The sequence below is a fragment of the Pagrus major genome, chromosome 7, assembly GCF_040436345.1.
Source record: "Pagrus major chromosome 7, Pma_NU_1.0".
NCBI classification, from domain to species: domain Eukaryota; kingdom Metazoa; phylum Chordata; class Actinopteri; order Spariformes; family Sparidae; genus Pagrus; species Pagrus major.
In genome coordinates this window covers 18863633-18881428 of record NC_133221.1, presented here as the reverse complement: position 1 = coordinate 18881428, position 17796 = coordinate 18863633, and the positions used below count along the sequence as shown (strand labels likewise).

The 17796-nt window shown below is 39.0% G+C and overlaps 1 protein-coding gene across 1 annotated transcript; it reads left to right on the top strand.

Annotated features, from left to right (window-relative positions):
• Positions 1-9406: 9406 nt before the first annotated feature.
• On the top strand, positions 9407-17129 carry gnat2 (guanine nucleotide binding protein (G protein), alpha transducing activity polypeptide 2). Its single transcript, XM_073470031.1, has 9 exons — positions 9407-9512; positions 12884-12926; positions 13428-13569; positions 13687-13844; positions 13984-14112; positions 14737-14866; positions 14959-15112; positions 15412-15624; positions 17067-17129. The coding sequence occupies exons 1-8, from the start codon at positions 9407-9409 to the stop codon at positions 15600-15602; spliced, it is 1053 nt and encodes a 350-aa protein (XP_073326132.1). The 3' UTR covers positions 15603-15624; positions 17067-17129.
• The last annotated feature ends 667 nt before the right edge of the window (positions 17130-17796 follow it).

Sequence of the window (17796 nt, the reverse complement as noted above, 5' to 3'; positions counted from 1 at the left end):
ACAGGAGGAGAAGAAGAAGGAGGAGGAGGAGGAGGAGGAGGAGGAGAGGAGAGATGTAAGCACAGATGCTAGGAGCTTGAGGGGGCTGCAGTCAGCGTACGTTTGTGTCTGTGCGTGTGTGTGTGTGTGCGTGTATGTGCGTGTGTGCTACGTGCCTATGAGCAGGGATTTCCAGTCCGGTTGGTCCAGCGTGGGGCTGCGGAGCATCCCTCTGCAGCGAAACAGGTCCCACCCCCTCCGAAAGACTCTCGTGCCCGAGCTGCTGCATTCACACACACACACACACACACACGCACACGCACGCACGCACCCACACTGAGCAGGGTACAAGAACACACAGCAGCGGGCAGTTCTGCTGTTGCCATGACAACCACAAATGAGCAGCGGGGAGGAAAGTTGTTGTTTACAGTAGTTTACGGAGACATTACTACACTACTAGACATTTTAATTGTTAGATCCATGACGCCACGCTACAAACAAATGATTGTGAGCAGATATGCTATAAACACAACGCTGTTTGTAAATCGCCCGGGTACAAAAGCTCTGCATCAAGAACTAGCTTAAGAACAATTTGTACTTTCTGGCAAAATTGTATACGTAATTCATCTAAAAATGCATGTTTGATGCTTTACTGTCTCATTACTCACATAACTTTACTAACGGCGGCTTGGAGACTGTATACACCTGTTGGGCCACAGATCAAATAAAATAACAGCTTGAATTTACCCAAAACTGGCTAGCAGTTAGGCTAACGAAAAGACATCAAAGACGCTAGCAAAGCAACACAGAACATCAGATAAGTACAGCAGAAACGCCAGATACCACGTCAGGTGTTTGAATATGTATCTTTAAATGTTACAATTCCGTCTGAAAATTATGATAGAAGTAAACAAGTTTGCCGATTTCGCATATCTTTGCAATACAAAACAGCTAGTTGTCTACCCGGAAGTGGCTGTTGTTGTTGGCACCGCTAGGATGTCCTATGACGTCAGCTTTTGTTAATTAATAGTTATTTATCCAAAAAACGTTACTTATCTATTCCCACATGATATTTAAAAAAGGAGAATAATTAAAGTGGTGTCCTCTTTTAGTCTTCTAAACTCAGAGCTAAATGCTAACATCAGCATGCTAGCTTACTTTACAATAGCATGCTGATGTTTAGCAGGTATAATGTTTATCATGCTCATTAGTAGAGTGTGTTAGCGTGCTATTGTGCTAACTAGCACTAATGAAGAAGTGCATCTGAGGCTGTTGGGAGTGTCATTAGTTTTGCTTTTGGTAATTAGTCAAAGTATTAAACACATTTTGACCTGATGAAAGTCCAAGGATCACTGAAGTCAGACGGATTTATCCCCTGGAAACCATGAATGTCTGTATAGTCCAGCCAATCCACCATGTTATTAACACATAAACCCTATGGTAGCTGCATCAGCGTGTTAGCCTGTTGTTGTAAAGTAAATTAGCATGCAGGTGTTAGCATTTAGCACAGAGTATTGCTGTGCTGAAGTATGCTATAACCTCACAGAGCTGTTAGCATGGCTGTAGAATTTTAAATGATTTGATAAAAGACAGCAACATTTTAATTATTCTCCTTTTTTATTATATGGAAGTGGAGACGAATTGATGAAAGTTAACTTAAAAATATAGGCTGTAATGAAACGTCAAATAAAGTCAAATTACTTTATAAATTCAAAGGTGAATGTACGAAAAATATATATATATTTAGGGCAGCAACTAATATTTTCATGATTCATTAATCATTTGGTCTATAACATGTCAGAAAGTTGGGAAAAAACAATTTTTTTTCACAACCAACATTTCCCAAAATACAAGGTGACATCTTCAAATTGCTTGTTTTGTGCGACTAACACTTAAAACCCAAAACATATCATTTTATAGTTTAAAAAAGAGCAGTAAATACTCATAGTTGAGAGCCAGAGCCGCAGAATGTTGGTTATAATGAAATACACTTGACGATAACTGTGTTGTTCCATCCCTTTCTGTGGGTCTAGGGTTAGGTTATCACATTTATCTCTGCTATTTGATTATTGTGACTTCCACTTGTCAGAAGAGAGGAGAGACAGTGTGGGGACAGAGAACAGTAGTGACTGAGCAGCCTGTGGTGTAAAATATTCTTAGAAAACAACACGCTGGGCTACAAAACCTCAGAGGGGGGAAGCAGACTAAAAGGGTAGAAGAGAGACTGGAATTTAAATCATTTTAATCTAATCAAAGAAGACATTCAGTGAACCAAACTCCACAGTAGATTATTATATGCTGCCAAAACAAACCTAGAAAATTTACTGCGCAATTAAAGGACCTACTGTCAAGAGTGATTCAACGCAGGATGTGTAGAAATTCATTTGTCATTCCAGAGAGACTATAAATGCAAATCCCTGACAGGACTTATGGGTTTTACATGACAATGCCTCTCTGAATACAGGCTGGGAGCTCCTTGAAAAATATGACAAGATGATGGAAACCACATGTCTTCAGTCTTGATGTAATCATCTGTGCAACCTGCTTTTTTGGCCAGGCGACCTCCTGGTCAAAAAACACATACGCCAGCACCCTCTTGTGGTATTTAAGGGGAAGCACTGAAACACACTGCAGCAGAGCTCCACACTGCAGTCTATACATTTACAGTAGCATGTGACAAGCTGCTCAGTGACATCATTGAAATGGTAGCACAGCGTGAACATAAGCACATGATTACAACACCAAACACAAATCCCCAGAAAAAAGATGAAACTGAAATTAAAAGTGAAATATTTTTTGAATCAGAATTATGCTTGATTTCACATATAAATCCAGGAAGTAATAAGACTACAGTGTGAATGAATAATTTGTATTTTATCTAAAACAGGTCATAGTGTGATATCCATGATGCTCAGAGCAAATTAGGTCTTATGTATGGAATGATGCTCATGCCTATGTTTCATTCAGATCTATAGTTATAAATAAGATGTCTCATAAAACAACAACAACAACAACAACAACACTGTAGTGGCGCACTGTATATGAAGCAGAATTTAACCAGAAGTCTGTGTGTCTTTAGATACTGGGGAAGTACATTAGCCATAGAAACAGGTACTGTACTGGACGCTCCAAAGAGAAAAGACTTTCGTTTACATGTTTTATTACATGTCATGTTTTATTGTTTATATGATGATTTAATGGCATATAATGGCTTTAATAGGTCACTTTGAGGTCCAGGGCCTTGTTACACAAAGATGATTAGTTTGATCTAAGACATAGTCAGACTTCAGATAGATGTCCAAATTAATCTGTTGCACAAAGCATCACTGTTTTAAGGATGAATTCTGGGTGAATAGTAAACTTTTTAAAACTAAATTAACATCACAGGACATTTTCACTGGGGTAAAGTTGCACTAACAGGTTTTCATGGTCACTTTTTTATTAACACATTTAATAAGAATTTTATAGAAGAAGAAAAACATGATCTGTGTTTTGGGAAGGGCACCTTTTCATGGCGGTGAGCTTGGGCCAATTTGAAGTTTAAAAGTTAGAAGTTGTTCTTTTTGGGGGAAGCACTTTTATAAGCATGACACACTAAAAACATGCCATTATTGATTTACCTCTAATGTGATTAAAGAAGGACAACTAATGATTTGCCTCTAAAAAAAAAGATTACACAGTCATTTATTTAATCAAGTTAGTGCTAGCATTAAGACTTGGACTTGGTGACGTCATATTAAGGGCATGTTGTTATATTGTATATTGTATGTTGTTATAATTGAAAACAATTCAAGTTATTCTGTGAAAAGGTCTCTGTGTTTCCCGCATGCTCAAAACCAGAATGACAAAAGAAAATGGCTTCAGTCAACACGTTCCAAGGTTTTAATGGAAAATGGAAAAAATGTTTATCCAGCTAAAAGCCTGACTCTAAACAATCATGTTTTTACAATAAATATATTATGAATCATTCAACAACATTTGTTTCCAACATATTTGAGGACTTGGTGTCTTCCCTCAGAATATTGTTCTTGTTTCTCTTGGAGATTTGTAATGTGACGACATCGTCTCCCGAGGATGTTTTCAGGACAGAGGAGATGGAAATGTGGGGGAACGACTGATCTGAAGTTCACTGTGGTTTCATGTCTCTCAGTGATGGAGGGCTGCAGGCAGCTGAAGAAGCTGCTGAGTGAGTGGATGAATGGAGACTCGCAGTCCTTTTCACTTGTTGCCTCTGAAGTTAATCTGTCTGTGGTTAATCCCTCTTCAGCTGCTGGAAAATATATGTTGACCTTGGAGACACAGCTTCCTAACAGGGGCTTGAGTATCCCAGTGTTCACAAACAGAAAGAGGAAAGAAAGATGGGCTAAACTGAGCCGTCATAACTCTGTTGTTGTTGTGCAGTTTTGCTAAATGTAGTTGAAGATCTGCATTTTGCACAGGGCTTTCCACACTAAATCTTTTTATTTGCAATTTGTCTCGTCCCTTCTTCTTTGTCCAGATTTAAACTCAGAAATACTGACGGCGGTGATCTGCGGTTGATTTTTTCTGTATATTTTTAATTTCACACCTTTTAAACCTCATCTAATCTTTATTTTAGCTAACATGTTCTGACAAAAATTCAGTCAAAACCATATTTGCATAACATAAATAATGCAATCTTAAGAAAATAACAGACATAATATCAATAAAATAAACTTAGTTTTCGTTCAGTCTTTTTGTGTGTCAAAAAATAACAAAACGGGTGCTTTGTTCTGATTTGTGTTGTCGTTGAAGTGATTATCATGTTGGTGGATATATATTTAGGGAATTAAAAAATAATGAACATCAATAACCAGAGGCCATCCAGGCACTCCAAACAAAAAAAGGAAGGAAACATTAAAAAACCTTTATTATAGTGGCTAAATCATTGAAGAGCCAGTCAGTAAAAAAAGCCAACATTTTTTGACCATTAGGTCATCATCTCGAAACAACAAAGACGTAAATGATGTTAGTTAGGTATACAATGAAGTTGTGAGATGATTTGTGTAAGAGGATTAACGTCCAGGTAAATGTGACAGTATGGTGTCACAAAGGCTCCCCCATGCGTCACCAGTGGGAGTTCACTTCTTTATTTTGCAGATGTAGAAGAGCTTGTAGATTAAACCACATGAGCTCATCAGCGGGTGGGAACCTCCTGTAACGGAGCCTGCAGAGGATTTAGAGAGTAACATCACCACACATCACACTCGGGAAGGAAAGAGGATTCATTTGAATCTGTCAAATTCATATTAGTCTGTTCCCTGTCAGAGGAGTGAATGGAGCTCACAGAGGTTTTTGTGGAATAAAATTGATTTAATGGAGATCTTTGATTGTTTATCTGCCCGACTGGTTGGTTTGCAGCAGAATGAGCTTCTTTATGACTGTAATTTGAGGAGTTTAAGATTCATGAATGAGTAAATGCTCACTAAGTTTTACTGATATTGAAGATGAAGAAGAGCCTCAAGCTCAACTTGCTTAAGAAAAGCTCCATCCTCATTCATCCTCTCTATACCATGGTGTGTAGTATTACTTTGTTAAAAATCATAATGTTTCCTGCTCTCCATTCATCCACTGACCAAAAAGAAAATGTGTTAAGCCCCTCTGGGTTGATCTGAGGCTCTGTGGGTAATCTCGTCAACAGATCAGAGACGCAGGGACTGAGCACAAAGCGGGGCTACGCCTTCCTCCCCCTAATGGGATTGGCTGCCATCACTAGATGTGCTACTGCGATTAGCCTGCTTGGAAGCGTCCAGGGATTTATGTCTCAAGCACCCTGCTCCGGGCAATTACCACTACATGCTTAGAAAGAATGACGTAGAGAGTAATGCCACGTATCTCAGGACAGAACTGACATGATGCTGAGGAGTATGAAAGGGAAAGTGCTGTTTGGTGACTTGATGCATTGATTGTGGGTGCAGGCTGTGCACTTTATCAACATGTTTTATGACTGGAGTTGTCTTTTTAAATCATTTTTTCCCTAGATGGGCTGTAATGCTTGTAAGGTTGATCTCACTCTGTAGTCAGATAATATTAAAACAGTTAACAAAGATTTTATGAGGAGGATTTGACATTATTTAGAGGTGTGAAAATTCCTGGATTTTTTTCTCCTCTGTTTTCACCATCACTCACGTGTCTCACTTTTTCTTTTTCAGAGGTTCCAGTCTGTCGATCCTTTAGCTGCCCGTTGAGCCTATTTGACCCTGACGTCACTAAACTGCATCTCGGTCTGTCTGTCTGGCTGAAGGACAAACCCAAGCTCTATTAAACCTGCTCCTCGTAACAAACACATGGGACAAAAGCTTTTTAAATATCCATTAATTCCCATCTAGTGTTGGCTAAACAGCCTGCCTTTGATTAAACAGCTTTCATTGTGTGATGTCAACTTTCCAGTCCAACAACTATACTGGGTGTGGCTCCAAAACTGAAGCCTGATTAACGAACACCCACGTACTGCTGAACACGAAAATAAACACATCTGCAATGGCTCCATTTGGACATGACTCGTCAATGAAACTAATTTGTATAATGATTTACAGATATTTCAGTAAAGCTTTATGTTTAGGACAATATAAGTGGTGATAATAGCATGATAAACAAGTGTGAATCTTTCTGTGGTCCTGGCCCTGCATGTTTTAGATGTTTCCCCGGCTCAACACACCTGATTCAAACGACCAGATCGTCATCAAGCGCTGCTGAATCTGATAATGACCCATTTATTTGAGTCAGATTTGTAAAACAAGTGTTTTAAAATAAGATTACGAGCACATCGAGTTTTACAAACTAACCTATTATGTTACTGTTAAACCTTTACAAAAGCTTTGTTGTTGCTTTATTAAGATTAATATGACTTTTTTATACATTAATTAGCAGTTTACTAGATTCTTTATGGTTAACTTTGCTTTTGCATCCACTGGATCTAAAACAAGAGCAATGCCTTATTAAGGTTAATAAATCTTTTAGTATGGACTTATTATCATTTTTTAAGATTACCTTTTAGACCTTTGCCTTTACAGCTAAAGATAGACAGGAGGGAGGAGAGAGCAAAGGGGCCTAATGGCTGACATCAAATCCAGTCAGTCAGGCCTGCGGCCCTTTGCAGGACGTCATCCCCTCAACTGTATTATCTCAAGTAGGCAAATGCCCAATTAGTGCATTATAAAGGATTTATTAACCTTATACATTGCTCTCACTTTAGATCCGACAGCTGGTTAACTGTTAAGTGCATAGTTAACTACTAAAAAGTGTAAAATAAAGTATGTATTAATCTTAATAACCCAACAAAAATGCTTATTATGGGCTAAGAATTAGCAGTTAGCTACAAAATTGTTAGTTAGACTCAATTAATGTGCTTATAATGCTATTAGAAACAATTATAAGAAAGTCATAAGGTCATGAATAAATGGCACATTTTTAGTAAAATAAACTTTAGTTAATAGTTATTTGACTTTTAACAAATAATGAAATAGTTTATAAAATGTTTATTAAGCAATTGTTTATTGTTAGTTTGTAAATGGTTAATAATACTGTAGTTCATCTATAAACATTATTTGGATGGCCATTATATAGTTGCAACTGATGTTTATGAATAACTATAACTAAAGTTTAATTAACTATGATACCATTTATTAATTAAGTTTTATTATAAAAGTGCTTATAAACGTCTTATAATCTAATAATAAACAGGTTTATGATGCTATTATTAACACCAATATAGTTTTATCAACACACAATGATGCTAATGAGCATCTTATAAGGACTTAATGGGCTTCATTACATATTAACCAACACTTATCATAGGGACCTTATAGTATTACCAATATTTCTGTCTCAACATGCTTGTATAGTAACACAACACACAGGTGGCATTAATATTATATGTTGAAGCCATAAAGACTTAAAGGTGCATTATGTAGTTTTGGGGAAGAAATTTTAATCAGAAGTAAAAAAATCTTCATTGTCTGATTTTATCTTTGCCTCAACAAATTGAATAAACAAACTGACCTTAAAGGACAACACAGTTTCATACTGTTTAACTGTGCTTATATGTGGCGGACCCTGCCACCTTTCTAGCTTCAAACAGTGTTCTGGGGACCTTATTTTCTTCTGAGACCAGCTTGTTTAGTCTGTTATGGAAAAAATAAATATTTGTATCAGTATCTCATTAATATTGTAAATATTTAGAGTTTGAATTTGTTCTCCCAAACTACACAGTGTCCACTTTAACTACCATTTGAAAACTAATGCTCCGAATACAGAATCTGCAAATCTGCCGCCATCTGCCTTTTTTTGGGACTCTAAAATTACTAAACTTTCCAAACACTCCGCTGGATTCTGATGCACTTTGTTGGGTACAGTTAGCGACCTGTCATCTGACTGAATTAGTGACCGCAGCTACAGTATCTCAGAATAAGTCCTCCATCACGCAGGGCGGGAACATCAGAGTCCTCAAGACAAGGCCCACTGACCTCCACCCATCACCCCACAGGGTCGACCTGCTCAGAGATTAACTGATCCAATCCTGACCCAAAACTTCTCAAAACTTCTGCTCCTGCTGAGAAACAAGATGAATATTTAAATAAAAACATTTTTTCGACCTGATGCAGAAAAAATTTAGGTCATGTTGTTGCTGAAGACCCATCGCACAGCAGAGTGCTGTGACAGTTGCTTTATTTAGCAGGAACCACACCACCTGGGATTTAAAGGTCTTAACTGTAAGAAGTTTATGAGAGGTTAATGCCTCCCTCCCTGCTTCGTCCATGTGACTGACACTGAAGTCAAGAGTCGAGGCAGGAAGAACAGTGTGGATGAAGAGCACAACACCCTGCACATTGACTCCAAACCACACATTTAGATCTTTCAGGTCACAGCAACAATAATTTACTGTTATATGCACAAACCAACAGGCTCTCTGGTTGCAGGAAATGCATGTGTAGTACATACATGCCATCAGATGTTGTGTATATGTATATGGACAAATCAAACCAATTCATTCCAGCTGAAAAAACTGATGAGATCACTGACTCTCACTGAGCCCAGCTATCTGAGTGTGTTTATTTTCTCCTTTTCCTTACATCATTCACTATTGCCCCCATTAGACTAATAGGATTGGCTGGCCAATCAGGAAGAAGAAACTCCTAAGTCAGGGCTTTAAGGAGAGGGTTTTAGCAGGTGGTTTCTCTGTTGGGCTGGGCTGTTGAATTGATTTGAACCTTGAGAGGGTCGCCTCTGATCATCTAATCGAAAGAGGTGAACGAAGCCAGGAAGGCTCAAGCACCTCCCTTCCAATCCCCTTCCGCCTGGGAAATCGCCTTTCAGCACGATTAGTGTTGCACCCAGTCTCTGCAGCTTCTCACAGACAACCGTCAAAATTTCTTTCCTTGAGGATCTTGAGTTAGCGGAGGAAGAAAGCATGGGTGCGGGAGCAAGCGCGGAGGACAAAAAGTCTAAGGAGTTGGAAAAACAACTCCAAGAGGATGCTGATAAGGACTCTAAAACAGTCAAGCTATTACTGCTTGGTAAGTGGACTCATGAATAGTCTGTTTTTGGTCCCAGACTGCAGGTAATGCAAAGAGTTCAGATTGGCAGTTTTCAGCTTTAAAAAGATTCAGTACTTTAGCAACTCTAACTTTTTAGTTTTACCTTTTTCCTCTGAATGAAGAACACTTTGTGTTTTTGCATCCGGTCTTCAGAGGAGAACAGAAGCCTTGTAGGCAACAGGTGCAACTGATGCATCAGTTAACAGTTCAAATGTGCAGGAGAAAAAAAACATAACAGCTTTTGGGAAAATGTTTTAGTCAGCTTTTATTGAACTCTAAAAGGAGAAATCTTAATTTATGTTACAGATCTTTTAATTCATAAGCCTGTACTCATAACTAAATCGTGTGCTTGGATTTTATTGACTCATGACTCACAAATGTCTTCAAATCTTGATTTAGCCATCTGTGTTAAACTGCTGACACATCTGTTCTCTGCTAAGTTAGATGTAAGATATGGTACGCTCAGAGGATTTGCAGGCTGTGCAGATGATTTGTTTCTGGATAAAACCCCACATTAGTCTATTAGAAAGATGGGGGGCTCTTTAAGCTTGTGCAAAACCGAGAGAGCATTAGCGAGAGTAAAGTATGTGCAGCAGATGGAGATAAAAGAGAGAAGAGTCCAGGTTGATCATTTAAAATGAAAAGAGGAGTAATTTATAAGAAGTTAGAGAACAGATTTGCAGAATAGAACAGTGAAATTATAGTTTGCCTCATTTGAAAGTACAATAAAAGTTAAGCGTTAGTAATAGATTTTCACATTAACTACCTGCACAACATAAATACTGCACAGACATCAGCTTGTGCAGCTGTTTTGTGTTTCTACACATATTGTGAAGTATTTTAAATCATTTGCAGAACTTCAGCCGTGAAAGCACTTGAAATAATTCCTAAAATATTTTACTTATATATTAAATGTAGCGGTTGTGGTCAAATTGTTTATTTTCTCAGCTGTGTCCTAAAATCAGGAATGACTTTTCAATTCTGATGGAAGGACGTTGGTGCTTAAAAATAATCATAGCCTTTGGCCTAAATGAACCACAGCACAGCAGCGATATGTCAATCCGATTAGCTAACAGGTTTAGTGCAGATCCACTTGCTGAGATCTTTGTTGATCCCTCGACTCACTCAGAAAGTATGCTACATGTAGCTACGTTTTTTTAACATTCACGGTGTCAAAATGCAGGGGATCATTTGAGATGTCGATCAAGGAGACAGTGTTAAACACAAAGTAAACATAAAGATTACTGCTGATTTTATGTGTGATACCTTTGTGAGATACTGTAACAAATACAAAAACAAAAGCAGGCATGATTTGCTAAATGAAAGTAAGTTGGAAAAATGTAATAGTTTGTTTCATAATGTAAATAATCTTTGCAGAACATGGAGCTCTGTGCTGTTGCACTGACGATGCATGTTAAAAAATCAAGTATTTAATGTATTTCCTTTACTATAAGACCCTGCCAATTATTGCACCTTAAAATTATCCTCACAACATAAATAAATAAATAAACACTATTCTCCTTCCAGTGGATTTACAGAGGAGTTGATTCTATAGCAGTGCAGTCAGAGATCAGACAGTAACAGATAAGGAGAGAGCCATCTTGTGGGCTCTTATGGACATTGTGAAAGTGGTTAGCTCCTTGTGTGAACTAAATGCTTGAAGGTTCAGACAACATACAAATAGCTTTTTGCAAAGACGTCCATCAGGAAGATACACCAAACAAACCTAAAAGTGGTTAGTTGCAGAGACTGTTACTGCAAGTTTTCCCCGTTCAAATCGAATTAGTCAGATTCTTCTCGAACTTCATTAATTCAGATGGTTCAAAGAATATTACCCCTAAAGTCTGCACGTTACAAATAAAGAAAATAGGTTTTATCTGACAAAATGCGCACCATTTCAATCAGTTAAGGCACTTTTCTCGGATCTTTAGAGCTCCGTAAATCACAAACTCAGAACAAACATCTGTTGTGACTTCTGTAAAAACATCGATATATCGATGGTATCTCCTGCAGGATAGACACAGACATAGAGCTCCACTTTAAAGTCCAGATTTAATGCAGATCCTAAAGGCACATTCGCTGATGAGCGCGAGCTGAAAGAATGACTTACAGAGAATTACTTTACAGCTGATGATACTCTCACAGAACCACCTTTCTTTACTGCACATCACAAATGAGCAAGAACAACCTTGTTATTGACTCACTAATGACTTCTAGCTGAGGGAAACCAATAGCTTCACCCTGAGAGGGGTTGATGAGGCCTTATGGGTGACGGCGTGATGTCATTAAACGCTCAGCAGTAAGTCTGTGGCCGGAGCTTAATGTGGCTCCAGTGAGAGCAGGACAGACGGCTTTGGTCGCTCTGTGATGTGATAAATTCCTTCTTACAGTGGTGGAGACATCCTGAGCTGCCTGCAAGCTCTCCAATCCAATTGTGACACCTAAATTGTGCATGTATGCACAGTCTACATTATGCATGTGTGTACAATGCTGTTTCTTCCCCTGGAATTAAACTCTCATACTGTCTAGACTGCATCCATTCAGTGTGAGCAGCTTAGAGATGTTAGTGACTTTTGTTGCAGCATGTTAACGCCAAATTCTGATTGAATTTGAATTCTCTGCGAAATTAGAAAACCTTATATGTCAGCAGGATAACAGAAGCCAAGAACTTGCTGTTGTGTTGCGAGGAGATTACGTTGTTCCTGTTAGCAAGTTCAGTGTCCCCGATTACACATCACAAGAGTTCACACGGAGCTGAGAGCCAGAATTTATCATCAGCATAATTTAACAGAGCAGCTGAAACAATCAGAAATGAATGCGCATATTAAAATCTGTCCTCAGACAGCACTATCTGGCCTTGCTTTTATTCACCTCACCCCACCTTCACCTGCACTTTTCATGACAGCAGCAGCTGCACATACAGAGAGAAGTTTGCGCTGTGCCGGCCTGTGAGTTTGGTGGTTCTTTGTCAAACATAGTATTTTACAACTGTTTCTATTTGTCAGGCCAGGAAGTAAAAAGAAATAGCTTTAAATTCAAACTCAGACTCAGATGTAAAGTTTGACTGTTGATTGCTGGCTGGCGCACATCTGTTTGCTTGGAGATATACGTGGGACACAAACTGATTATCGGGATTTTCTTGACAAGCCTTGGCATGGTTTCCTGTCAGTCTTTTCCCGTTTCGTACAAACGACGGACATCATTTTGAAACTATCCAAATAGATAAACTTTGCTGGACTGCTCCTTTAAATCAGAGCACATTCTTTGGCTGTTTATGGCTCCACTGTGGCATGCCAAAGAGAAACACAACAGTTTTGGTGTCGTTGCTAACCCTTTTTGTTCTCTTGCAGGCGCTGGTGAGTCAGGGAAGAGCACCATCGTAAAACAAATGAAGTAAGTATTCATAAAATTAGTTTTTTGTGTCATCCACACCGTGTCGGTAGAAAGCAATCGCAGTGCAGCTGAACGTTTTTGTCTAATCTCATCAGTCAGGCACACAGCCAGCAGGCCAAAGCTCCCTCATCTCTGTCTGTTTCTCTTGCACTGAAGCCTTTTACAAAAGGTCAACAGGGCAAACATCCGCTTACTCTGATTTGTCAGCACTTGTTTTGTATAGTTACTTGGCAATGAGAGCGGAGCGAGGGCAGAGACACACCACAGGGTGGCGCTGTGGGGCCTAGCTCCAGTAGATGTCCAGTTTGTTTTCAAATTGTATGACTTTTAACATGTATGGGAATCAAACCAAATACTTGGAAGTATTTATATTTAGTTTTAATGAAAGTTGAGTTACATAAATGACTATTTATATGACATTTTTCATTTGATTAATGTATCAAATTTTAACAAAGCTCTTCCCTGAACTCAAATATCTACATATTTTTTGCATGTGTACAGGATTCTGCATCAAGGTGGTTACACAAAAGAGGAACAGTTGGAGTTCAGAGCGATCATCTATGGCAACATCCTGCAGTCTGCTCTGGCTATCATCAGAGGCATGGAGATGCTGGGCATCGATTTTGGCGCATCCTCTGGACAGGTCTCATATGACACATGATTAACTTGCAGAGTTCATTCTCACTGACATAAAATCTATACTATAAACAGTTATAAAGAGTGCTGATGGATCTTTGTTCTGTTTGATATGAAACCACAGGAGGATGCACAGAAGCTGCAGAACTTGTCAGACTCCATTGAAGAAGGCACAATGCCCACTGAGCTGGCTGATGTCATCAAGAAGCTGTGGAAAGACTCTGGAGTGCAGGCCGGCTTTGACAGAGCTGCTGAGTTCCAGCTGAACGACTCTGCTGGCTAGTGAGTCCACATTTAGCACTGGGATTGATGGAGGAGTGGGGGGTTACATTCAGAACTAAGGAGGCTTCTAGTTTGTCGTTTATAGACCAGAGTGGTTTCATATCTGAGGCCTGATTGCTGTTTGTTCTGCCATCATCAGCTACCTCAACGAAATGGAAAGAATCTGCAAGTCAGACTACCTCCCCACTGAGCAGGATGTGCTGCGATCTCGAGTCAAAACAACTGGTATCATTGAAGAACAGTTCTCCTGCAAAGAGTTGCACTTCAGGTGAGCTGTCAGACAAATGTAGTGGAGTAAAAAGGGCATTATTGTCCTCTGAGATGTAGTGGAGTGGAAGTATAAAGTTGCTTTAAATGGAAATACTCAAGTAAAGCACCTTGGATTTATTTGTACATTACTTGAGTAAATGTACTTAGTTACTTTCCAGGTTTAAAACACCGATCCATGAGAAATGATAAAAAATAAAATACGGAGGAAGGGTTTTGTAATCTCAGTTACTCAAAGAGCATGTTTGAGTTTTCTGTTAGCTGTTTTCACTGATGAAAAGTAATTAAGTAAATCTACTCAAGAACAATTTTGAGGTACTTGTACTTTACCAGTATTTCCATCAAAAGTACAATATTTCCTTACTGATTCTAATAATAATAACAATTCTGAATATCAGATCTGATAATCAGTCGATGGATGTAAATATATGTATAGTTGACTTTTAAGTATATTTATTGCCATAAAAATATTAAATATCAGATACTTTAAAACTCAGGTACTATTCTTAAGGGGATAGCAATATTTAAAAACGATATATTTACTTTTATTCAAGTATGACTTTTGAGTATTTACCACAACCCTGGTGACCAGAAGACTGACTCTGACTCTGTTTATGGTGAACAGGATGTTTGATGTGGGTGGCCAGAGGTCAGAGAGAAAGAAGTGGATCCATTGTTTCGAAGGTGTGACCTGCATCATCTTCTGCGGAGCTCTCAGCGCGTACGACATGGTGCTGGTAGAGGATGACGAAGTGGTGAGTCGAGACTCGGCTACCTGATCGTAAAGCCTGAGACGGACGTGTCGGCTCTGACAGTAACTCACCCCGTTCTTATCTGACCTTTTCAGAACCGCATGCACGAGTCCCTCCATCTATTCAACAGTATCTGCAACCACAGATTCTTTGCACTGACCTCCATCGTGCTTTTCCTCAACAAGAAGGATCTGTTCGAAGAGAAGATCAAGAAAGTCCATCTGAGTATCTGCTTCCCAGACTATGATGGTAAGAAGGACTGATGCTGCTTCAATGGCTTATGGTTTATACCTGCTGCACCCTGCAGCTATGACAGGGCTGAGTTTGTTGGGGAAGTGAGATGATCGGGCTAGATTCATCGAAGAGATATAGAAATAGAGATATATGATAAAGGAAGAGTTAATTGATCGAGTAAGGAAAAAATCAAGTAAAACTGCATTTCAGCTGACTGACAGTGATGCAAATGTAGCACGAATAATGTAAGGATGTAAGGATCTATAAACTCAATGACATTGTTCTAAATCCACTCCCGTCTTGATTTCTTCTAGGCCCAAACACGTACGACGATGCCAGCAACTACATCAAGTCGCAGTTCTTGGAGCTGAACATGAAGAAGGGCGTGAAAGAAATCTACTCCCACTTGACCTGTGCCACAGACACAAAGAACGTCGAGATTGTGTTCAACGCTGTGACGGACATCATCATCAAAGAAAACCTTAAAGATTGCGGTCTTTTCTAATCAGCTCCAGAGCGAAAAAGAGGTGACCACATCACATCACATCACATCACTACCCGGGGACTTTGCTGATACAGAGTAATAGGGTCCAGATGAGGCAGACCCCCTGACAATTCAACTTAACCCTCAGACAGGGAATCATATTTGGTCATCTTGCGTTGCCAAGAAACAACTTCTGACCATAACATGAGCTCATAAGGACAATTTTGACCTCGTGGGACTGCTGAAGATGAGGAAGATAATAAGAAACAAAACGCAGTGCCTGAAGTGATTTGTGATTAAAATCAGTTTCTCCCAAAGCGGCAGAACAACTTAACTTTTTGTATTTGATAGCAGACAGATTATGAAACCTACCCTGAAGCTCTTAATGTCGTAAAATGTTCACCTTTAAAGACTTAAAGGGTAATTCCACCAATTGTACACATACAGGTCTTGGGGAATACTACTGCATCTTTGAAAAAAGTAGTTTAAAGCCTATTGTGGCTCCAGAGGAAGCTGCAATTAATCTGATAAATTGCCTCCAGTGATGTTACTCACTGGCTCAGTTGCATTGTGGGTACTGTAGTCGGCAGGTTTTGAAAAGGAAGAAAAAAACGTGAAATAACAAATGTCGATATCCCTGATTCTGCTGTATCAGTGTTGATCATTTGTTTTTAAACTGTCCATAATGAGTCCAAAGTGTTCAAAACCTGGTGCCTACATTACCCACAATGCAATTTAGCCTCTGACATCCCTGGGAGCAATTTATCAGATTACATGCAGCTTCCTCTGGAGCCACTAAGGGCTTTACACTACTTTTTTCACATATGTAGTAGTACACCCCGAGACCTGTAAACACACTTTAATGTGTAAAATTGGTGGAGTGAACCTTTAAGCCCAAACACTGAAAGGCAAAAAGACACTACATGCACTGGTAAATTTTGAGCATGTCTTCTTCCAGAGTAGTGGAAAGAAAACTGTCCAAAATGCATATTTAGGTGTTTTTATATAGCTTTTGTAATGCAAAAAACTCATCAAAGAATATGTAATCAGCTGGGGAGATTCAGTGGTAACAGTTGAACCCTGTTCACCTGTAGTGTCTTGCCTAAAGGTCTCATATTGTAGAAATTGTAGAGATTTTCATGTCTGTTTTTATTATAAAACGGGCAAACCAGCCGTCAGGTCGTCCCTGATGTCACAACTACACAGTCACCACCCTCAGAAACACAGTGAGCGGTACTTGCTCAGGCCTATGACCGCTGACCAATCAGAGCAGACTAGGTTTTTCTGGCGGTTGGGCTTAAAGAGACAGAGAGTCAGTAGAGGTGCTGCAGCACTGGACCGTATGAGAAAAATAATGTTTTTTTAATTTTTTTGTTGTAGAAGAAACCCAAAACAAAAGTATTAGCCTGAAAATGAGCATAATATGGGACCTTTAAGGTGATTTCAAAATGTTTGAGATTGATTGTGTTGTTCTCTTCTTTGCAGAACCTCCTTTCCTACCTTAACCCCTCAACTTATTGGCATTAACTGAGAAGTGTACTGATGGAGCTCAGAGGATCCTCAGTTTGACGTGTTCATGCCATCGCTTCAATGCCAAGTCCTGGTCCTTGACTGCTCCTAGCACATCACCATCTCCAACAGTACATCTCTGCAACACAGTGCACGTCCAGCTAGGCTGAAACAACCATCAAGTCACCGTATTGTTGTTGTGGACGTACAGCTTTCTACCAAGATTCTTCAGTGTTTCTAAAGTACAGTATTTGTCTCACACCAGAAGCTGCTGGTTTGAAGGTTTGAAGATGAAATAGTTGCTCATTCGATCCTTGTTGCTTCCTTTTGACTACTGTGTTGTGAGTTATATTTACTATTAAAACCAAGTTCTGTAAAATAAATAAAACAATTAAATCTGGGGGAAAATATTAATATATTTTGAATAGCAACACCGCAACCTTGTTTTTGTTTTTGAGTACAGTAGTCGCCGTGGTCTTGATATTTAAACTGTAAAAAGTTGCTGTGCAAATATCTCAGATATTCCCAGTGCTTGCAGTGTATCCAGATTACAAACCAAATTGTACATGTATCTAATCTAAATAGTGTTTAATGTATTCAATTCACTTAACAATTTAATGTGATGGACATGGTAGAGGAACTTTGTACATAAAAGTAGATAATTCAATATATTTTGAAAGATAAACCTGTATGAGAGAGAGGGAAA